Source organism: Hibiscus syriacus, unplaced genomic scaffold, assembly GCF_006381635.1.
Source record: "Hibiscus syriacus cultivar Baekdansim isolate YM2019G1 unplaced genomic scaffold, ASM638163v2 tig00117048_pilon, whole genome shotgun sequence".
In the NCBI taxonomy this organism is placed as follows: domain Eukaryota; kingdom Viridiplantae; phylum Streptophyta; class Magnoliopsida; order Malvales; family Malvaceae; genus Hibiscus; species Hibiscus syriacus.
The window spans coordinates 443,893-468,485 of record NW_024063538.1 but is presented as its reverse complement, the minus strand read 5'-3'; the positions used below and the strand labels follow the sequence as shown (position 1 = coordinate 468,485).

Here is a 24,593-nt window from a genome sequence, read left to right as displayed (position 1 = left end):
TGTAGAATAATAAAAAGTACAAATACATCCAACTACTTGTATCTCAAGACACTGATGATCAAAATTTGTAATAATATGCAAGTCACTGATTTTTCTACAATTCATTTTGAACATTCTAGAGATTCTGTTGTTAATATGTAAGTGTTGTAGACTAAATATGTTATTATAGTAATTAAAAAGTTATCGTATCAATAATTCTATTAACTATTTAAAGGTAGGTGACCCAAATTATCAAAATTTACTTCGGTGACCAAAATGGAAAAGAAACTAAATTTGATGACCAAAATAGAAACACAACAAACACGATGATAAGTATGTATATATGTATGTATGTAATTGGAGAGATTGATCTGAAACTAATTTATTTAAGTCATAATTGTATGATTTCGTAAGCATCGGCTTTCATTAACAAAGAAAGATGTAGATTTGTTTAAGAAAATTGTATCCATGTAGGATCAGATGAAGTATACATGTATTCGAGCCTGCTTAAAAGCCCATCTATTTGAGGATGAGGTCTAGAAGGCAAGCTGTTCGAACGAGCATGGAAATTGGATTTCTGGTTCAAAGCTAAAGAATTAATCTTTTAAAGATCAAGAGGCTAAAGGCTCAATGGAGAATGCAACTTTCTCATCAAGCTATGATCATATAAAAAGCCAATGAGGAGACACAAGGAATCTGATTTGCAAATCTCCATGAATCCTAATGTGATACTGATATGGATTTCGACAATTTTGGCTGCCGATGTTTGCTCAATGTCTTCCTTCACCAAACTTTGCATACACTAATCTCAACAAACAAGATGAGCTAACACATTTGTTTAAAGAGAAGATGCTTAATTATTGTGCACGAGTGGCTCTGTGTCCCTGGAATATTGTTCCAATCTCATCCTGACATTCAGGATCATTTTTGCATGAGGAGACAAGGGCCACAGTGCCACTCGTGCGCAATAATTATGCATCGGTTATTTTCTTTAAAAACATGTGTTAGCTCATCTTGTTTGTTGAGATTAGTGTATGCAAAGTTTGGTAATGGAAGACATTGAGCAAACATCGGCAGCGAAAATTGTCGAAATCCAGATCAGTATCACGTTAGGATTCATCGAGATTTGCGGATGAGATTCCTTTTGTCTCCCCCGTTGCGTTTATATATGATCATAGCTTGATGTGAAAGTTGCATTCACCATTAAGCCTTTAGCCTTTTGATCTTTGAAAGATGGATTTTTCAGCTTTGAACAACAAATCCAATTTCCATGCTCGTTCAAACAGCTTGCCTTCTAGACCTCATCCACTTATTCCTCAAATAGATGAGCTTTTGTGCAGGCTCAAATCCTATGAAGCCGCCTCTTCTTCATCGTCGTCGATCACCGAAAAACTAAACGGTCTTAGGGATATGTACGAGTTGGTTCATAGTTTCCTTCAATTGCCTAGCACGCGGAATTCCTTAGCCCAAAACTGCAATAACAATCAGTTGTTGAATGGATCTCTTAAGCTCTTGGATGTGTGTGGTTTAGCCAAGGATGCTTTGTTGCAGGCCAAGGATGATACCCAACAACTCCAATCAGTTTTCCGAAGAAGAAGAGGCGACGATGCCGGGTTCGCAAATGAAGCCAAGGCATACTTAGCAACAAGGAAGAAAGCAAACAAGCTAATAAACAAGTTTTTGAGAGATTTAAAGATCAGTAAATGTGGCTTTGCCGATGTTGAAGCTACAATTAGCATGTTAAGAGATGTTGAAGGAGTTACTTTCACGGTGCTCCTATCGGTTCTTTCCTATATAACCGCGTTGATTTCGGAACCGAAATCGATCAGCTGGTCATTGTTTTCGAAGTTAATGCACTCGAAACGTGTAACCTGCCAGGGACAAGCTTCGGCGACCAACGAATTCGACAGAGTGAATGCAATTTTGTGTAGTCTCATTGGTTCTAAGACTGAGACTGAGAATGCACAGAATGAGTTGCAGAAACTGGAGTCAAGCATTGAAGATATAGAAGGAGGAGTAGAATGCCTGATTAGGGTTTTGATTAAAACTAGAGTTTCTATTCTCAACATCATCAGCCATTAATTGCTTCATATTATAGCAGATGGCTAACAATTTTGTTGTACATTCCTTGTATATGGTTATCAAAATACATGTACACTTATATGTTTCCTACATGAATACAGTTTTCTTAAACATATCTACATCTTTCTTTGTTTGAATTTAGAGTTAGTGTTCAAATAAACGCCTAATCTTTTGCTTTCAAAATGGTCAAATAAAGATATAATATTTCTGATTTTTTAAAAATAAAGGTCTAATCTGCTCAAATATTTAAAAAATATTATTAAAAGTTTCAGATCTTTATTTGAATAAATTCGAAAATGTTAAACATTTACCTTATCATTTTAAAAGATTAGACATTTAAATCTTTGTTTAAACGTTCAGCATCTTCTCTCACTAAAACATTTGAGACAATTTAATCCAGAATTGATCTTTCCTTCAATAACAAGACAAAGTCCTTGGCAATAAAAAGGCCAAAACATAGAGTTCAAGGGTGTAATTTCATTACCAAGATACGAGTCGATGCATTCAAAGTCAGTTTTCTGTCAGAGGAAACATTTATTTTAAGGTTTAACTACATGCTCTGGACTCTTCTTATTTTCCTCTATGATATACATATATCCCTTCCAGAATTGACTTAAATCATAATTTTATAGGTGCAAGAAAACTGCTTTGTAATATTTTAGTAATATTGATGAATTAAATAATGTTTGTTACTATGACTTTACGATAAGCAAGGCATGAGAAAGATTAATTCAACTCAAAAGTATCTCGGGGAGTGCGCTCGATTCAATAGGTCAAAAACCGAATTCATTGAGTGCCTTTAAAAGTAAAAGGAAATGTTGTTCTCCTTAGAGGATTTGTATTCGAGCAACTACATCTGCAGGGTGTGTATGTGTTGTCAATAATTAAAATAGATTCTGAACATATAATACTTATCCAAATTTAGAATTTTAACAAAAACAAAAGGTTCGAATAACATTGTCTGTCTAGCTCCAAAATACTTGGGTAATCAGTCTTTATGACAAATTAGAAAGAAAAAGGAACTAGAACTACATAGAGAAGAAGGTAAACTATGTTCAACGACCCATATCCATGCAGGAATAAGTTACTAAAGGTACTTCAGAGCCAGAAGAGAGAGATGGTAAAGATAAATGATACATAGGAACATACATCTTGACCGGAAGATTGGGCATTGGTGTCTCCATATGAAGAACTTGAATTGCTTGCCTGATTGATGGTCTCAAACTAAAATCTGGGTGAGCACACCACAGTCCAACAATCATTAAGCGTTCCACTTGTTTTTCATCAAAATCCTTGCCCAACTTGGCGTCAACAGCCAAAAGTAGCTCCTCTTTTCCATAAAAACCCTAAATCCACTCTACCAATCCCATATCAGATTTGCCTCTAGGATCAACAGATTTTCTTCATGTTGCAATTTCTAAAAGGACCACCCCAAAGCTATAAACATCTGACTCCTTACAAGCTCTACCTGTACTTATGTACTCTGGAGCCAAGTAGCCTATGGTTCCAGCTAACCCAGTTGTTTTCGGACCTACCTCATGGTCCATGAGTTTAGCCAACCCGAAGTCGCCAAGCTTGACATTGAAACTGGAATCAAGCATTACATTGCTCGATTTTATGTCTCGATGCACCACACACTGCTCTCACTCTTCCTGTAGGTAGAGAAGTGCAGATTCCAATCCAAGCGATATTTGGTACCTTACCGGCCAAGTAAGTGGACTTCTTCTACCAAAAAGGTGGAAATCAAGGCTACCATTTGGCATGAATTCATAGACGAGTATGAAATCATTTCGGTCGTGGCAGCAACCGATTAGTTGCACCAGATTCCTGTGTCTCAACTGGCTAATCACCTTCACTTCAATTACATACTCTTTTTCCCTTGTCTGGACCCTCTTGAAATCCTTTTAACAGCAACCGTCATATCCAAATCATTCAGGTAATCCCTGTAAATAGCACCAAATCCTCCTTCACCCAACTTTCTTTGTTATGAGAAGTTATCGGTAGCTGAGGCAAGATCAATATAAGAAAATCTCCTTGGTCCAGCTCCTCTTTGAAGATCATCATTCATTGATGTCAAGTTTGTTGTCTCTAGAGTTGTTCTTTTCACGTGCTTCTTCCTCCTCCAAATTATAAATGCTATATGTTGACGAAACGAGTAAAGAAAACGAAAGAACACAAGAATTTTAACGAGGTTTGGCAATGTGCTTACGTCATCGGTGCCTAGGCGGCGCTAGAAGTTTTATTCAATGTCTCATAGGTTTAGGTTACATCTCTATTTATAATAAAAAAAAACCTGGTACATAATTACATAATTAACCATGTACCGTACCGCGGGGCTGCGCCCCCGCACCCCCAACCCACATAATCGTAACCCCCTCTACAAGACTTTCTTTGTAAGTACAGTTGATGTTCACTCACTCCGCTCCATCCCCTGTCCTCTTTACCGGTATATTTATGAGCCATACCTAACAAATCTCCATCTTGGCAAATATCCTGCCCCTTGGAAACATCAATGTGGGTTGGGTTACCTTACTTCTTTAACAACTCGAAACATTCAACAAGTCCAAGCAATGCTTGAACTTGTCTGTCGTAACTGGCTTGGTGAACATATCAGTGGCATTCTCATCAGTATGTACCTTCTGAAGCAAAACCTCTCCAGATGCAACCAACTCTCTGATCTTGTGGAACCTTACATCAATATGTTTAGTTCTAGCACGATACACCTAATTCTTAGCCAAGTGAATAGCACTTTGATTGTCACAAAGCAACTGAACTCCACCTTGCTGAACACCCAACTCCTTCACTAAACCAGTAAGCCATAAAGCTTCTTTTGCAGCTTCAATCGCTGCCATGTATTCAGCTTCAGTTGTAGATAGTGCCACAACATATTGAACAGTAGACTTCCAACAAATAGGCCCTCCACCAAGAGTAAACACATACCCTGTCGTAGATCTTCTATTATCCAAGTCACCTGCATAGTCTGAATCCACATATCCTACAACCAAAGGATTATCCCGCTGACTACCAAAAACAATTTCATGTCCCACAGTACCCTTTAAGTACCTAAAGATCCACTTGACTGCTTCCCAATGTTGCTTACCAGGTTTAGACATGTACTTACAAACTTGACTAACAACATGAGCTAAATCAAGATGAGTACATACCATTGCATACATCAACCAGCCAACAGCATTAGAATACGGAACCTTTGCCATATCTTCAGCTTCTTTATTTGTCTTAGGGCATTGTTCTGATGAGAGCTTAAAGTGATTCGCCAATGGAGTGCTCACTGGTTTTGCGCTGCTCATCAGTTTTGTGCTACTCATCGCAAACCTTTCTAGCATTTTCTCAACATAACCTCGTTGAGATAGCCACAGTTTTCTTGAGTCTCTGTCCCTGCAAATTTCCATTCCAAGAATTTTCTTTACAGTACCTAAATCTTTCATATCAAATTCTTGACTCAATAAAGTTTTCAAACTGATAACATCATCCATGTTCTTCGCAGTAATTAACATATCATCAACATACAATAACAGAAAAATAAAAGAACCATCATCAAGGCTCTTAACATAGACACAATAATCATACTCACATCGGTTGTAGCAAATCTTGATCATATAGGAGTCAAACCGTTTATACCATTGTCTCGGAGACTGTTTCAACCCGTACAAAGATTTCTTCAATCTGCAAACTAAATGCTTGTTTCCAGGTTGAGTGAAACCTTCAGGCTGCCGCATGTAGATCTGCTCCTCTAAATCACCATGCAAAAAAAGCAGTTTTAACATCCATATTCTCTAAATGCAAATCCCAACTAGCCACCAATGCAAGTACTGCTCGGATTGAAGTGTTCCTGACCACAGGAGAAAAAATTTCATCATAATCAACTCCTTTCTGCTGTGAAAAATCTTTTGCTACCAAATGAGCCTTGAACTTATCCCCCTCTTTTTCTGTTACTGTTGGTTTCTTCTTATACACCTATTTGCAACCAATCGTCTTCTTACCCTCAGAAAGATGAACCAACTCCCATGTACGATTGTGATTCAAAGACTTCATCTCCTCAACCATGGATGCCATCCACTTGTCGTTTTCCTGACTAGTAACAGCATCACGAAAAGTAACTGGATCATCACTGCTAACAGTAAGTGCAAAAGAGACTGTTGAAAACATTTTGATATTTCGATATAACAAATTAAGTTAAATGAATTTTAAGATTTTCCAAAATGATTTTCTAAGTATATTCGATATAATTATTCGAATATCAAAACATTACTCAAAATATTTCAAAAATCATTTTTAATCCTTACTTAAGTGTAAAATTAAGTTTTAATCTTAAAACAATTTCAAAATAATCTTTCAAAGTATTTCGAACCATTTCAAAGCCAAAAATTCCAGATTGCTCAGAGGGAACCGATTCCCCCCCCAAGGGGGTACCGATTCCCCCCTGAACGGTTTGGCTCCGAGATTTCCAGAATGCTCAGAGGGAACCGATTCCCCCATAGGGGGTACCGATTCCCCCCCTGTTCAACGGTCGAAATATTTGAATTTTACACTTAGGGAACCGATTCCCTATGAGGAGGAACCGATTCCCCCCACGCTCCAAGTTGTTTTATTAATTGTTTTCACACTAAAACGGCTATATTATCTTCATTAATTATCCCCAACGTTCAGAAGTGATTCAAGGTGTATTTAAACAAGTTCTGAAGCCCTTGATCAACAAGAAATTATAGAGAAACAAGAGAGAAAGCATCAAACACCAAGTTTGTGCAAATCAAGCCAATTTTCCTTTCAATATTCATTTTGCTTTCAAGAACACCATCTGTGCTCATTTGTAATTATCTTTGAGTGTTCTTTTCTTGTTCTAGAATTGTGCAAACATCTTACCTTGTGAGGTTTTCTTGTAAGTTTGCAAATTTGTAATCTTCTCTTTGGGAAAAAGAGTGTTCTCAAGAGTTGGGGTATACTCTTGAGGGATTTTGTAAGGTTATCTCTTTGGCCTCAAAAGAAAGAACAAATTAGTGAATTTGTTGAAAAATCCTTAGTGTGGATAGCTAAGTTAGTGGACGTAGACTTTGTTTGAGAAAGTCGAACCACTGTAAATCGTTGTGCAATTACTTTCAATTTTTCTGCAAAAGCTTCCACGAAATTTTTAATTGCCAATTCACCCCCCTCTTGGCCGATTCTGTCGATCGATTAACTCAACAATTGGTATCAGAGCCTAACTCATTTGAAGGTTTAATCCCCTCTTGAGTTTATTCGGGAAGAGTTATATCGATTATTAAAGTCATCAATGGCCTCCGCTTCAAACTTCGACTCCGGTCTCGATTCGATGCCCGTCAACAAGCCTCATTTCTTCAATGGAGCTAACTATGCCTATTGGAAGAATAGAATGATGTACTTCATTCAAGCAAGTGACATGGGAGCATGGAATGCTGTAGAAGAAGGATACATCAAACCTCTCACTCATCCAAGGTTGTGGAGTGAATGAGAGACAAGAATGTTCCAGCTCAACTCCAAAGCCATCCATATTATTTTTTGTGCTCTTGGACCAGATGAATACAGAAGAGTTTCATCGTGTATAACCGCCAAAGAAATATGGGACAAACTTCAAGTCACACATGAAGGTACATATGAGGTAAAGAAATCAAAAATTAGTATTCTAACGCATAGCTATGAAAATTTCAGGATGAAACCAAATGAAGACATCAAAGCTATGACAGATAGATTTTCAACGATTGTCAATGGTCTTAAATCATATGGAGAGATCATCTCAAATGAAAAGCTTGTGAGGAAGTTAGTCTACTCCCTCCCAAAATCATGGCAATCAAAGAAGACGGCAATCATCGAGTCTAAGGACCTATCGTCCTTAACTCTTGAAGAACTTATCGGTTCACTCCTCACTCATGAAATGATGCTTGAAGATGAGGTGGACCTTGATAAAGTTGAAGAGACACCAAAGGAAAAGGAGAAGAAGAAAAATATTGGAGTTGCTCTCAAATCCACAAAAGATGAGAGTGATTCTAATAATGATGATGATGACGAGGAAATGGCATTGTTTGCCAAACGGTTCAGAAAAATGATGAGACCTTACCAAGGAAGAAAATTCAAACGAAATGAAGGCCTCAAAAATGAACCAAAAGAGAATGACCCAATCATTTGCTATGAATGCAAAAAGTTGGGGCATGTCAAATATGATTGCCCATAATTGAAGAAAAAGGGTCAATCAAAGAATAAGCACAAGGCTCATGTGGCTACATGGAGCGATGAAGAAAGTTCCGATGAAGAGGAAAAAGAAGTAGCAAACTTGTGCTTGATGGCATTCGGGGAAGATTCTAAGGTAACCTCTAACTCATCCGATTTTGATGATTTATCTTATGATGAGTTATTTGAGGAGTACAATGGGTTGGCTTCGGATTATGAGAAATTGTTTTTAAAATATAAAAATGATGTTTCAAAATTGAAAAATGAAAACAAACTCATATCCAAAACCAACAACGATCTTGAAAGTAAAATCAAAGATTTGCAAATCAAACTAGAAGAGTTTGAAAAGAAAAATTTAGATTTGCAAAATTTACTTTCAAAGATCAATGATGATCATCAAAAGAAAATTGATGATCTTAAAACTTCTTTTGATAAAGTTGGAACAAAACATTTTGAAAAAGGTGGAAATTCAAAATCCAACTTTGTTAGAAAAAGTTTTAGAAACTACAATCATAGAGGTCCCCAAAGAACCTCTAATGGAAAAATCATTAGAAGTATGTGGGTCCCTAAAGAACTCATTAGAAGTATGTGGGTTCCTACACAAATAGATACCTAAGGGGACTAGGATTTTGGAAACTAATGAATATGGACCCAAAAGAATTTGGGTACCAAAAATCAAAAATTAATCTATGTTTGTAGGGAAAGGAGCATTGCTACAAGGCACGGGAAACAAATTCAAATTCATGGTACCTTGATAGTGGATGCTCAAGATATATGACCGGAGACAAAAGCCGGTTCATTGAGCTTAACGCCAAAAATGGAGGAGAAGTGACTTTTGGAGACAATTCAAAAGGTCACATTGAAGGTATTGGTACAATAGGTAATACCTCTTCCATACAAATTAATAATGTTTTATATGTGAATGGATTAAAGCATAATCTATTGAGTATTAGTCAATTATGCGATAAAGGATTCAATGTCCTATTTGAAATTAATGGTTGTAAAGTCATTGACATTGCATCTAATCGGATTATGCTTGTTGGTCATAGAATAGGAAACATTTACATGGTGCATTTAGATTCTATTGATATGACTAATTTATGCCTAGTTGCTAAGGATGAGCATGATAATTGGTTATGGCATAGGAGACTAGGTCATACTAGTATGAGTGTTTTGCAACGGTTAATTCAAGGAGACTTAGTAAGAGGGTTGCCTAAGCTTAAATTTGATAATGATAAAATCTGTGATGCATGTGCTAAAGGAAAACAAAAGCGAGTTTCTTTTAAATATATTAATGATGTATCAACTAGTAGAGTATTACAATTGATCCATTTAGATCTTTTTGGGCCAACTAGAACTACTAGCTTGGGAGGAAAACAATATGCATTTGTCTTGGTAGATGACTATTCTAGATACACTTGGGTTCTATTCTTAAGTACTAAAGATGAAGCATTAGAAAATTTCATCACATTTTCAAAAATAATCCAAAATGAAAAAGGTTACTCTATCACTAGTGTTAGAAGTGATCATGGAACTGAATTTGAAAATCTTGGATTTATTGAGTTTTGTAATTCTAATGGTATTAGCCATAATTTTTCAGCACCTAGAACCCCTCAAAAATGGAGTTGTTGAGAGGAAAAATCGAACTTTAGAAGAAATGGCTAGAACCATGCTTTGTGAAAATAATTTGCCAAAATATTTTTGGGCGGAAGCAACAAATACCGCTTGTTATGTTGTAAATCGAGTAATGATTATGCCAATTTTAAAGAAAACACCATATGAAATTCTCAAAAATAAAAAGCCTAACATTAGCTATTTTCATCCTTTTGGATGTAAATGTTTTGTTTTAAACAACGTTAAAGAAAACCTTGGCAAATTTGATGCTAAAAGTGATGAAGGAATTTTTCTGGGTTATTCCTTAAATTCTAAAGCTTATCGTGTATTTAATAAAAGAACTTTAGTTGTAGAAGAGTCTATACATGTTGTTTTCGATGATAATCCCCTTCCGAGAAAGGATTCTTCTGTTAATGATGATGTAGGTATTGTACAAGCAAATGACGTTAGACATGACGTTGGAGAATCATCATCAAAGAAAGAAACAAAAGATGAGGAAACTCATGATCCCTCGAGAATCCAACCAGTGAAGAAAGGGAAGTATCTTTCCAAGAGAGTACAACTATGTCAAGGATGGTGAAATTATAGGTGATCCATCAAAAGGGGTAACTACTCGATCTTCTCTTAGAAATATCTGTAATTATGTTGCATTTATTTCATGCATAGAGCCTAAGAACATCAAAGAAGCATTAAAAGATGAACATTGGATTATGGCTATGCAAGAAGAATTAAATCAATTTGAGAGAAGTAAAGTATGAACATTAGTTGAAAGGCCTAGTAATAAATCTACTGTAGGTACTAGATGGGTTTTTAGAAATAAACTTGATGAAAGTGGTAATATAGTAAGGAACAAGGCTAGACTTGTTGCTCAAGGCTATACTCAAGAAGAGGGCATAGACTATGATGAAACATACGCTCCCGTAGCTAGGATGGAAGCAATTAGAATGTTATTAGCATTTGCATGTTTCAATGAATTTAAATTATATCAAATGGATGTTAAAAGTGCATTTTTAAATGGTTTTATAAAAGAAGAAGTGTACGTGGAACAACCTCCAGGTTTTGAAGATTCAAATTTTCCGGATCATGTTTTAAAATTGACAAAAGCTCTTTATGGTTTAAAACAAGCTCCTAGAGCTTGGTATGAAAGATTGTCAAATTTTTTATTTGAAAAAGGTTTTTTAAAAGGAAAGGTTGACACTACATTGTTTTTAAAGAGAAAAGGTAAAGATTTATTAGTAGTTCAAATTTACGTTGATGATATAATATTTGGTTCTACTAAGGATGTTCTTTGCCAAGAATTTTCTAAGCTAATGCAAAGTGAGTTTGAGATGAGCATGATGGGGGAGCTCTCATTTTTCTTGGGACTCCAAATCAAGCAAAGAAAAGATGGCATCTTCATTAATCAAGCTAAGTACGTCAAAGATATGCTCAAGAAGTTTGGACTGGAAAATGGGAAACCTCATAACACTCCAATGAGCTCTTCAACAAAGCTTGACTTAGATGAAGGAGGTAAATGTGTAGATGTTAAATTATATAGGTCAATGATTGGCTCTTTGCTTTATCTAACCGCAAGTAGACCGGATATTATGTTTAGTGTTTGCTTGTGTGCTAGGTTTCAATCATGTCCTAAAGAATCACATTTACTAGCTGTTAAGAGAATCTTTAGATACCTTAAGGACACTCCTAGTTTAGGACTTTGGTATCCTAGAGACTCTAGCTTTAGCTTGCATGCCTTTTCTGATGCGGATTATGGAGGATGCAAATTAGATAGGAAAAGCACCTCCGGTACTTGCCAATTCCTTGGAAATATGCTGATTTCTTGGTTTTCAAAGAAACAAAATTGTGTGGCATTATCTACCACTGAAGCAGAATACATTTCAGCCGGTAGTTGTTGTGCACAAGTTTTATGGATGAAACAACAACTTTTTGATTATGGAATTGAAGTAGGTACCATTCCTATCAAGTGTGACAATACTAGTGCTATTTGTCTCACTAAAAATCCCATCCAACACTCTAGAACTAAGCACATTGAAATAAGACATCACTTCATTAGAGACCATGTCACTAAGGAAGATGTAGTTCTAGAATATGTTGATACTTTGCATCAATTAGCGGATATCTTTACAAAACCCTTAGACAAGGAAAGGTTTTGGACACTTAGAAGAGAATTAGGTTTAACTAACCTATCTTCACTTAGTGTTTAAAATAATTTAGCACTTTTAATAAATACTGAAAAATGCTTATAATAATAATTTTTGATTGCATTCTTGCTATTAGTTAGGGGGGAGTTTATGATTCTTAGTGAAAATTAATTTTATGTTCAAATAATGTTTAAAGATTAATTTAATTGTTTGAACATGATTATTTTTCAATATATGAGTTGCCTATACCACTAGAAAAGATTAATTTAGCATTTTATGTGCTTAAAAGTCGGATTTTAGCATTTTGTTGCAGAGTTAATCAATCCCCCCATGAGGGAACCGATTCCCCCTTTGAAGGGGAACCGATTCCCCCCACAGGGGAATCGATACCCCCCTGGGGTTCTGTTAAATCGGGCAGAACACCCCCAAAACCCTCCTTTTCTTCTTCTTCCGCCGTTCTTCACCTCTAAATCTCTCAAATCTCCATTTTTGCCTCAAATCAACGATATTAATCGAAATTTTCTTCAAATATCATCTTCTAAACCTGTTGGAATCATTAAAATCGTGCAAACAACATCAAAATCCCCCTCAATCTTCATCTTTCAAGGTAAATTTTTCTAAACTCTCTATTACATTGATTTTGAACATAGGATTAGTTTTAATTAGTTCTAAGTTAAAATAGTGATCGGGCATTGATTGTTTAGTGATTAAAAACTAGATGTTACAATTAATTTCATCAAAAACACAAGAATTTTCCAATTTTTTTTTAAATTTTCGAAATAAAAAAAAATGTTAATTTTCAAATTATTGTGTTTTGATTAAATTATGTTGTTGTTATGAAAACTATACATATATATTGTTTCTCAAAACCATATTTTTCAAAAGTTTTTCAAAAACTTTGCCCATTAGGATTGATTTAGAGAACCTTGAAATATTGAGGACTCAATTGAGTTTTGGGATTAATTGAATTGCATACATTTGTTTTTAAAATTGCAGGTTATCAATTCTATTCCGATTTCCTAAACCATGTCCAATCCTAAACGTGCTAGGTCTTCATCTAGTCGTTCTAGTCGTCAACCAAATCCTCCTCCTATTCCTCAAAATCCTATTCCAAATCTTGATCCTAACTTGACTATCCAAAATTCTTGTTTCAATCAACCGGGTCCTAAAGATTATCGTTATTGGTTTTACCAATATTTTGACTCGTATAAAATTAGGGAAGAACGTATCCCATCTCTTCAAACTATGGTTGATATTAACTTTAAATATCTCCCTATCTTGCACGAATGGAAATTTGATAAACTTTTCGAACTTGAACCCATTGTCTATCATCAACTTGTTCGTATCTTCTACTGTAATGCCGTTTGTATCAAAAATCGTGACAAAACCAAAACCATAGGAGTACGTTCCTACCTCCTAGGTCAATATTTCTATCTTGATCCGGATTACATAGCCAATGCCTTAGGCTTGGATAATGAAGGTTTATCAAACGAAAAACAAGTTTTAGGCTCACGATATAAACGGAATGATAGTGCAAGTGTTCTAGATCTTCATGAGCGTTTTCTTCATCTCATGATCACTTGGTGGTTTCGACCATCCGGGGGTCGTTATTCTACTCTTAGAGCTTTAGACCTTTGGTGGTTGCATTGTTTTGAACACAACATAAAAATAAACCTTTCCGAGATTATCTTTGCTGAGATCGTTGAAACCGTTAACCTAGTGCCAAATAAGAAACTCTGTTCTTCACTAGTTTATGGTTGTATCCTTAGTAATCTCTTTTCTAAAGCCGAGCTTCGAGTTGGTCTAGATGCCGCTTTTCCTCTTAAGAAACAAATTAACCTTCTTTCCTTAACGAGAGCGGGATGGATTAAGGATAAGGAAACCGGGGAATGGGTTCGATCTTCTGCAACTACTCCGGGAGCTAGTTCTTCACGAGCTCCACCCGAAGCTGATGAAGATCTCGAGCTTGAGCAACTAATGCGAGACATCGATGAAGCTGAAGCTGAACCTGAGCAGGCCGAGGAGCAGCCCGAAGAGCAAGCACAACAATCGACTCAAATGCCTCCATATTTTCAATCTTTTATGGAGACATTTGATTACCAATATGCGACCATGGATTCGCGCTTTATTTCTATAGAGTCCCATTTATCCACAATGGGAGCTCAACAATTAGAAATTCTTCAGGAAATGCGTGCAAATAATGAAGCAACCAACGCTCGTATTAATGAACTCACTCACGAAATGGCTGCTATGCGAGCCCGTTTTCCTCCTACAGATCCGGATGCTTGATTTTGTGTTTAGCTTAAAAACTTTGAACAAAATGAATATTGTTTCAACATTTTTGAATTGTTTGATTTTGTGGATTATTGGATTTTGGATTTATTGATGGTGTGAACTTATATGTTTGGTGTGTTTTATTCGTTATTGCATCATTTACATCATTATTAGCAATATGACCAATTTTGCCATATCACATTATTTATGAATATTGATTACGGAACTAATGGCTAATGTTTCTCTTAATTGTGATCTTAGCAGCTTATGCATACATATACCTAATCAATTGGCTTAATATTCTTCACGTTTATTTGAATCTTTTTGATTTAACAAAAAGGGGGGGAGGTGTGTTTTAAGTTTTAAGTGCGTTTTTAAAATGATAAATGGGAGAAGTGTTAAAGTAAGGGGGAGTAATTTCAAAACTTGATTTCAAAATCTTAAAATTACTAAAATGTTTTGTTATATCAAAAAGGGGGAGATTGTTGAAAACATTTTGATATTTTCGATATAACAAATTAAGTTAAATGAATTTTAAGATTTTCCAAAATGATTTTCTAGGTATATTCGATATAATTATTCGAATATCAAAACATTACTCAAAATATTTCAAAAATCATTTTTAATCCTTACTTAAGTGTAAAATTAAGTTTTAATCTTAAAACAATTTCAAAATAATCTTTCAAAGTATTTCGAACCATTTCAAAGCCAAAAATTCCAGATTGCTCAGAGGGAACTGATTCCCCCCCAAGGGGGTACCGATTCCCCCTAACGGTTTGGCTCCGAGATTTCCAGAATGCTCGGAGGGAACCGATTCCCCCATAGGGGGTACCGATTCCCCCCTGTTCAACGGTCGAAATATTTGAATTTTACACTTAGGGAACTGATTCCCTATGAGGAGGAACCGATTCCCCCCACGCTCCAAGCTGTTTTATTAATTGTTTTCACACTAAAACGACTATATTATCTTCATTAATTATCCCCAACGTTCAGAAGTGATTCAAGGTGTATTTAAACAAGTTCTGAAGCCCTTGATCAACAAGAAATTATAGAGAAACAAGAGAGAAAGCATCAAACACCAATTTTGTGCAAATCAAGCCAATTTTCCTTTCAATATTCATTTTGCTTTCAAGAACACCATCTGTGCTCATTTGTAATTATCTTTGAGTGTTCTTTTCTTGTTCTAGAATTGTGCAAACATCTTACCTTGTGAGGTTTTCTTGTAAGTTTACAAATTTGTAATCTTCTCTTTGGGAAAAAGAGTGTTCTCAAGAGTTGGGGTATACTCTTGAGGGATTTTGTAAGGTTATCTCTTTGGCCTCAAAAGAAAGAACAAATTAGTGAATTTGTTGAAAAATCCTTAGTGTGGATAGCTAAGGTAGTGGACGTAGACTTTGTTTGAGAAAGTCGAACCACTGTAAATCGCTGTGCAATTATTTTCAATTTTTCTGCAAAAGCTTCCACGAAATTTTTAATTGCCAATTCACCCCCCTCTTGGCCGATTCTGTCGATCGATTAACTCAACAGAGACCAAGTCTTCAAAACCCAATCTGTTCGGAGGCTTTATATTCGTCCGTCTCACCCTATCTTTGGCGAGACTATAATCCTGCAAATCATCCGTAGCGGAACCACCAGAAGTCGGTTGATAAGTTTTTGTTTTCTCAACTAGAAACTGCTTGAAATCCACTACTGTCGTGTCTTTCTTCTGCTGCAACATGTGTTGTTCATCAAAAACAATCTCTACTGATCACAATTTTCTTCGCAACTGGATCCCAGAACTTGAATCCTTTGACACCTTTCTTGTAATCCAGAAAAATGCACTCCTTCAATTTTGCATCAAGTTTGGATCTCTCATCAGTAGGTACATACACATAAGCAGAACAACCAAAAATTCGTAAGTGATCAAAACTAACATCATGACCAGTCCATACCTCTTTTGCAACTTTCCCAGCTAATGATGCCCTTGGCGATCTGTTGATAAGATAACATGCCATGTTAACAGCCTCAACCCAGAAGTGTTTGGGAAGCCCTGTATTCAACCGCAAACATCTGGCTCTTTCATTCAACGACCTGTTCATCCGTTCCGCAACACCATTCTATTGTGGTGTCTTGCGCACTGTAAAATGCCTCTTAATCCCATGCTCCTTACATAAGTGTAGAAACTGTGAATCTGTGTACTCCGTACCATTGTCAGATCGCAAACACTTGATTTTTCGTCCTGTTTGGTTTTCTACCTCAGCTTTCCACAGCTTGAACTTCTCAAAAACGTCAGACTTCTGTTTCAAAAAGTACACCCAAACTTTCCGTGAAAAATCATCAATAAAGTAACATAATACCTACATCCACCCAAAGGCGATGTCGTGGAAGGCCCATATACATCAGAATGCACATAATCAAGAATCCCTTGAGTTGTGTGCTTCGTAGTCTTGAAACGGACTTTAGTCTGTTTACCAAAAACATAATACTTGCAAAAATCGAGCTTACAACTTTTGACACCATGCAACAAATTTCTTTTGTGTAATTCTGCCATACCACGTTCACTAAGATTAGCAAGACGCATATGCCACAATTTTATAGTATCATCACAGGACTCAACAGAATGAACTCCACCTACAACGGTACTCCCTAACAATCTGTAAATATTTCCTGCAGTCATCTTTCCTTTCATCACAGTCAAAGCTCCTTTAACAATCCGAATGATTTCCCTATCCTCATCAGCCTTAGGGATAAAACCATTCTTGCGTAAAGTGCCCAAAGAAATCAAATTCTTCTTTAAATTTGGGATATGTCGAACACCACTCAACGTCCGAATAGAGCCATCATACATCTTAATTATGACATCACCAATACCAACAATATTGCAACTTCGATCATCACCCAAATAAACAGAACCAGAATTGACCGACCTGTATATCGAAAACCATTCCCTATTTGGCGTGATGTGATAAGAACATCTAGAATCAAGAATCCAAACATCCGTCAATTGAGTCGTTGAAATAGAGAGCATATAACCCTCACTGCAATCAGAATTTTCATCCTCGACCACATTCATAGACTTGGATGAGTCATCACGCTTCTCATCAATCTGTTTTTTCAACTTCGGACAGTCTCGCTTCATATGTCCTGCCTCCTTGCACTTGTAACAGTGAATTGTCTTCTTATCCCTAGATTTGGATCTGAAATTCTGCTTCCCAGATCTTGCCTTCTCTGGCTTCCGTCCACGGTCTCGATTACCATTGACATATAAGCTATCAGCTTGAGAGCTTTCCCCTACATTCTACTTCCGCTGGTTGTGAGCCAACAAGGCTGCAGTAATCTCCTCAACGTTGATAGTCTCTTTCCCATATGTAAGAGTAGTCACCATGTGTTTGTAAGAGGGAGGCAACGAACACAACATAATCATCGCTCTGTCTTCATCCTCAATTTTCACATCAAGCTGAGCCAAATCAGAAACGATTTGATTGAAGACATTCACGTGTTGCGCCAAATCATGATCGCCATGCATCTTCAGCCCATACAACTGCTGCTTTAGGTACAGTTTTGTCGTTAAGGATTTGGACATAAACTGACTTTCCAACTTCCTCCAAATTTTGTCTGGAGACGACAGATGCATGACGTGATACATGACCTCGTCCGCCAAGCATAATCGTATGGTTCTTGTCGCTCGCTGTTGTAATTCTTCCCAATCTTCCTCCTCCATCGACGTCGGCTTTGTAGGTCGCAAAGCCTTCAGGATCCCTTGCTGCGCCAACAGATCCTTCACCCTTGTTTGCCATAATCCGAAGTTACTCTGACCATCGAATTTGCAACCTCGAATTTTGCTCCTGACATCTCTAATACCAATTGTTGACGAAACGAGTAAAGAAAACGAAAGAACACAAGACTTTCTTTGTAAGGACAGTTGATATCGCTGCGTTCGCTCACTCCGCTCCATCCCATGTCCTCTTTACCGGTATATTTATGAGTCATACCTAACACTATAGTAGTCCCTGCTATAACAACAACCACAAGAACTACGACACCAATAACTATTTTGACATTTATGGCTGTATTGCCGCTTGTTTCCTCTTTCACTGTTAAACTTGAACTGAATTCCCAAGAATGGAGTGTATGCGACTCTACATGCTGACCTGTCGTAGCTGAAAATCCAACCATGATCCACTCAGGTAAAACCTTCATCAGATCGATTTGGTATGAAAGACTACAATTTTCTCGAGGATTATTGATCATCTGATAGCTCCAAGAAACAATCAAGTTGTTAATAGTAGCATTGTAGTCGATGACTACATCTGTCATATCTCTATTATGAAAGCTAGCATTCCATCCAGTATAGTTTGCTGACGCAATTGAGTTTTCGTTGATCCCAACATGGCTACCAACACCGGTTGGATCCCATTCAGGATTTTCAAACGTGTCGAACTCAACAAGAACAATTTGGTTCTGAGATGAATCACTGGTTGTTGTGTTAAATAATCCCAAAAAGCCACCAGCTGAGTTCAGTGGGACTTGAAAGCCAACAGGGGCAAGAAAGAAGGCAAGACCATGACCATAAAATGAACTTTGCATAGAAATATCAAAGGAGAAGCGGGTGTTGAAGTCGGCGAGCCGTTGTGTTCTTGATTCCCAGAGTGGCACCTTCTCGACATATGTTACCCGTCCAACTCGGTTTATATAGTTATCAAGGTTAAACTCAATGGCTCCAACCGAAGGTTTCGCATCACCTTGATAGAAAATGTTGCTTGCATTTGAATCAAACCGTGATATCTGAAAGTTTATTGAATTGACAAAGGGAAGAGTGGAAAGAAATGGAATCAGAAGCGAGAATTTAAGCAAGTTGATTATCCCAGTCGCCATGGAAAAGGAGAAGTAAGGAGAGATAATGCAGCCAGGCAGCTGATAAAAGACAAGTCCAACATATAAAATCCGCAAATGAAGCAATTAATAGTTAACTTGACGATCAAGTTATAAACAGAAAAAGTTGAATTTGTGAACCTATTGGAATATCGAAAGATCTCTCTTCCAAAGGAAAAGAATAAGTAATTGAGACTTTTTGTTTTCAGCATTTTAAATTATGTGCTATTGAATTTGTTTAGGACTGGGTTCAATTAAACTACAATATTTATTTATTAAATATGTTTTATCCCCAAGCCCTTCAAGTTTTAAGATGTGAATCAATCATTGACATAGCATATAGTTGGATCTATTATCAGGATTTGTGTAAAATAAAAGATTATTACGTATTGGTTAAAATTTTAATTGATAATTAAATTAGATTTTATTATAATTATAATGGTTAAAGATTCTTTGGTGGTTAAATTTTAAATAATAATTCTTGTGAAATAAAAGTTCTTAGGGACCAATTTTGTTTTATCTACAAATATAGAGTTATTTTTAAACCTTAAAATTATGAAAGAAAATTATTTCGAATAAATTTCATTATCTATATAACTATTAGGGTCTATGTTGTAAGGATGAATTATGTAAGAGTGTTGGGTAAGTGTTTTAGAATATGTTGAATTTGTAATATATATATATATATATGGGTTAGGATCTACTTACATAATGTAAAACTGACACAGATTTAAAATCGTTGGATGAGTAAAAATAAATGTTGAGATAATTATATCTTCTTATATATATCGAGTGAATATCTTGCAATATATATATCGATTACTGTGGTATAAATGATTACATATCTTTTTACTTTTTGTGATTTTAAATTTATAATAAATTATTCTGATTCTCATCCGTAAAATTAAACAGACTATATAGGTTTATTTCATGTTAATCTCATATTTTTTTTTCATTTACATATCCTTAACGATTCAAGAATTGAGACTGTAAAAACATGAACATTCAAGGAAGGAATCATTCATCTCGCCCTGTCTTCTTGTTTATCAACCCATCTTAACATTTAACCATGTTTTACAGACAAGAACAAGATAGGACACAAGTCTCGAATGCCATTTCCTGCCTTTTATGGCTAAAATTAGTGGTTTTATAAATTAATTTATTCATTTCCATATTTCAAGTACGCACACGAGTGGCATTGCAGCCCTCTCCTGTCTTGTTTCTCCTATCTGCCTGCATACTTGCAAAGTAACCTCTTTCCTTGTCTTGCCTGAAACTTGTATTCTTCTACTAGTTCTCTCTCTCATAATAGAAATTAATAAAAGTTTAGCACGAGAGGCCCTCGAATCTTGTCCCTTATACGCCATATCTCAGCCTGATATGCAGGATCATTTTTTGTATGAGAAGGAGACAAGGGCCACAGTGCCACTCGTGCACAATAATTAAGCAAATGTGTTTTCTTTAAACAAATGTGTTAGGTCTTCATCTTCGTTGTCATTATGGTGTGGTACATTGGGCGTGGGGCAGACATTGAGCAAACATCGGCAGCGGAAATTTTCGAAATCCAGATCAGTATCACGTTAGTATTCATGGAGATTTGCAAATGAGATTCCTTTTTTCTCCCCCGGTGCCTTTATACATGATCATAGCTTGATGGGAAAGCTGCATTCACCATTGAGCCTTTAGCCTTTTGATCTTTGAATGATGGATTCTTCAGCTTTGAACCAGAAACCCAATTTCCATGCTCGTTCAAACAGCTTGCCTTCAAGACCTCATCCACATTCCTCAAATAGATGAGCTTTTATGCAGGCTAAGATCTAACGAAGCCGCTTCTTCTTCGTCGTGGATTACCGATAAACTAAATGGTCTTAGAGATCTGTACAAGTTGGTTCATAGTTTCCTTCAATTGCCTAACACGCGGAATTCCCTAGCCCAAAACTGCAAAGACAATGAGTTGTTGAATGGATCTGTTAGGCTATTAGATGTGTGTGGCTTAGCCAAAGATGCTTTGTTGCAGGCCAAGGATGATACCCAACAATTTCAATCGGTTCTCCCAAGAAGAAGAAGCGACGATGCCGGGTTCGCAAATGAAGCCAAGGCATACTTAGCATCAAGGAAGAAAGCAAACAAGTCTTTGAGAGATTTAAAGATCAGTAAATGTGGCTTTGCCGATGTTGAAGCTACAATTAGCATGTTAAGAGATGTTGGAGTTACTTTCACGGTGCTCCAATCGGTTCTTTCCTATATAACCGCGTCGATGCCGGAACCGAAATCGACCGGCTGGTCTTTGGTGTCAAAGTTGATGCAGTCGAAGCGCTTAACATGAGAGCGACAAGCTTCGTCGGCGATCAACGAATTCGAGAGAGTGAATGCAATTTTATGCAGTCTCATTGGTTCTAAGACAGACACTGAGAATGCACAGAATGAGTTGCAGAAACTTGAGTCAAGCATTGAAGACGTGGAAGAAGGAGTAGAACGCCTGATTAGGGTTTTGATTAAAACTAGAGCTTCCATTCTCAACATCCTCAGCCATTAACTGCTTCATAATATAGCAGATGGTTAACAATTTTTATGTACATTCCTTGTATCAAAATCTACATGTATACTTCATCTAATCCTACAAGAATACAGTTTTCATGAATAATTCTAAACCTTGGTCGATGTTGGTGGAGGTAATGGGACTGCTTTGAGTCTTTTTGTTAAGGAATTCCCATGGATTCGAGGCATCAACTTCGATCTCCCTCATGTTTTCTCTGTTGCGCCAACATTTAACGGCAGAAATATAACATATATACCTCGAAAAAGTCTAAAACACAACTGGTTAATGTAAGGTTAAAAAACAGAAAAAATCAATTGTAATAAAAAATATTATCAATAGTGTAACTTTTTAGGTTAGACAATGTAACTTTTAAGGTTAAATCGAAAATGTTATTTTCTCCATAATATTTTTTGTTGTACCTAAAATTATTAAAAAATATATAACTTTTTCGATTGTAAATTTTAAAACCGCCACAACGTAACTTTTTCAGTTACAATCGAAAATATTATAAATTTATCTATTCTTTTAGTTTAATAATAATATTTTAAATTAAAAATCGTTTTAAATTAATTGTCACACAAAAAACCACTCATCTAACACTACATAAAACCTTGTTTTGTGTAAGTGATGTCTGTTTTGTATCGACCTTGCTCTTATGTTTGCTCTCTTAATTGTTAAAATAAACATTTTATTTAACCAATATTTGATACTTAATATATTTTTTAAAAATTTCTTTTATTTTATTTTTAAGAAAACTAAAATAATTATTATTAAAAAATCTCTAAATCACTCAAATTTATAAATATTCTAAATATATAAACTTCAAATTTCTAAATCTCATATGTTACAGTCAAATTAGTCATCATTAGTCACCTCTTTCATTGTCAGACTCCCACCTATTAGTCATCCTCTTATTGTCACACACGATTGTTCCAAACAGAATAATCACAACACATAATTGCTAATCATGTCGCATGAGATCGCTTTATTTTCACCCAACAATCGCATGTTCGTCACCGTTTGTAAGAGTACTCTGTTGCATGAACTAAATCTGAGTTACTTGAACCTTTGCACCGCACCTGATCTTCAAGTGTTTAAGAGGATTTAGAGATTTGAGATTTTTTTTAAGAAATTATAGAATTTAGATCTTTTAGAAAAATTTGAAATTTAGTGTATTTTTAATTTTTTTTAGAAAATTGATATTGATCAGAAATTAATATCTCGTGTAAAATAATTTTGGTTGACCAGATTTTTTTAATGACAGTTGACGATATAATTTTAAAGTAATAACATAATGAAATTTTAGATACCTTAAATGAGATAATATTACTTAAATATTATATTTGGGTTTTTGAACACATACTTTGATAAATAAATATATAATTTTTTTGAACAATTCTTATCTAGGAGAGGGATAAAGAAATTTTTTATCATAATGAGTATTGAACTCACAACTTAAGAGAGAAAAAACGTGTTAATCGAAAGCTTTTAACCACATATTCTAATGATTATTAACTTAATAAAAAAAACTTTAAACATCTAAAACAAATAAAAATATATATATAATTTACCAACCGAGATTGGTTCAAGTGGTGAGTAGTTTGATATCGCTTAAGTAAAATTTCGAATTCGAATTCCAAATCCAAAATAGGCAAGTCTTTCCTCCTATAAATCGGATTTTCTTTCAATAGAACTATATATTGTCAAGATTGTGCTAAAAAATTACCGAGAGTTCAAAAAAGAGAACAAAGATTGAGATGGGAGATATGGAAGCTCGAGCAGAAGTAGACATTTGGAGTTATGTCTTCGGATATACAAAAACGGCCGCCGTTAAATGTGCTATTGAGCTTGGGGTTGCCGATGTTATAGAAAACCATGGAAGCCCCATGCCACTTTCCCAGTTAGCCGCCGCCCTCCGATATGTACCATCACGTCTTCAACGCATCATGAGGTTCCTGGTCCATTATCAAGTATTCAAAGAAGAACCTATTGGCCAACACTCAATGGGCTTCTCATTGACGCCATTGTCTCGTCGTTTGATAAAACATGGAGAAAAAACCATAGTGCCTTTTATACTGCTAATGTCCAGCCCTATCATGTTAGGGCCATGGCATAGTCTCAGTGCTCGAGTCCTCCAGAGAGGGAATATTTCACCATTCGAAGCAGCAAACGGGATGGATTTTTGGAGCTACACCGAGGCAAACCCTGGTCATAGCAAACTCTTTAACGATGCGATGGCTTGCAAAGCTAGACTCACGATCTCGGCGATAATCAAAGGATGTCCAGAAGTGTTCGATGGTGTCCAAAGCTTGGTCGATGCTGGTGGAGGTAATGGGACTGCTATGAGTCTTTTAGTTAAGCAATTCCCACGGATTCGAGGCATCAACTTCGATCTCCCTCATGTTGTCGTTGTTGCACCGAAATTCGGTGGTATCGAAAACGTAGGAGGCGACATGTTCATGTCTATCCCAAATGCCGACGCTGTTTTTTTAATGGTTAGTCACTTTTTACCATTCATTTCAGTAAAGCATAACATGATTAATCTATATATCTTTTTTGTGAATTTTAGTGGATTTTGCATGATTGGGACGATGAAGAATGCATTAAAATCTTAAAGAAATGTCGAGAAGCGATTCCAGAAGATAAAGGGAAGGTCATAATTGTAGAAGCAGTTCTCGAAGAAGAAAATAAAGGCGACGAGCTAGAATACGTAAGGTTGATGTTAGACATGGTGATGATGACTCATACAAACAAAGGGAAAGAGAGGAGTCTAAAGGAATGGAGCTATGTTCTTCAAGAGTCTGGATTTACACGATTTAATGTAAAATCCATCCAAGGATTTGAGTCTGTCATTGAAGTTTATCCTTAGAAAAATCCATGGCTCTCTCTACAATGGTTCATCTTGTTAAACAAAT

The 24,593-nt window shown here is 36.1% G+C and overlaps 3 protein-coding genes and 1 pseudogene across 3 annotated transcripts; 3 read left to right on the top strand and 1 right to left on the bottom strand.

Annotated features, from left to right (window-relative positions):
* Positions 1 to 1,212: 1,212 nt before the first annotated feature.
* LOC120197299 lies at positions 1,213 to 2,061 on the top strand. The gene has a single exon (XM_039198882.1). The coding sequence runs from the start codon at positions 1,213 to 1,215 to the stop codon at positions 2,059 to 2,061; it is 849 nt and encodes a 282-aa protein (XP_039054813.1).
* Positions 2,062 to 3,116: 1,055 nt separating this feature from the next.
* On the bottom strand, positions 3,117 to 19,166 carry LOC120197440 (annotated as a pseudogene).
* A 1,472-nt stretch (positions 19,167 to 20,638) lies between these two features.
* Positions 20,639 to 21,465, top strand: LOC120197298. Its single transcript, XM_039198881.1, has 2 exons — positions 20,639 to 20,718; positions 20,868 to 21,465. The coding sequence occupies exons 1-2, from the start codon at positions 20,639 to 20,641 to the stop codon at positions 21,463 to 21,465; spliced, it is 678 nt and encodes a 225-aa protein (XP_039054812.1).
* A 1,921-nt stretch (positions 21,466 to 23,386) lies between these two features.
* On the top strand, positions 23,387 to 24,552 carry LOC120197255 (acetylserotonin O-methyltransferase-like). Its single transcript, XM_039198847.1, has 2 exons — positions 23,387 to 24,173; positions 24,248 to 24,552. Exons 1-2 carry the CDS (start codon positions 23,436 to 23,438, stop codon positions 24,545 to 24,547), a joined length of 1,038 nt encoding a protein of 345 aa, XP_039054778.1. The 5' UTR covers positions 23,387 to 23,435; the 3' UTR covers positions 24,548 to 24,552.
* The last annotated feature ends 41 nt before the right edge of the window (positions 24,553 to 24,593 follow it).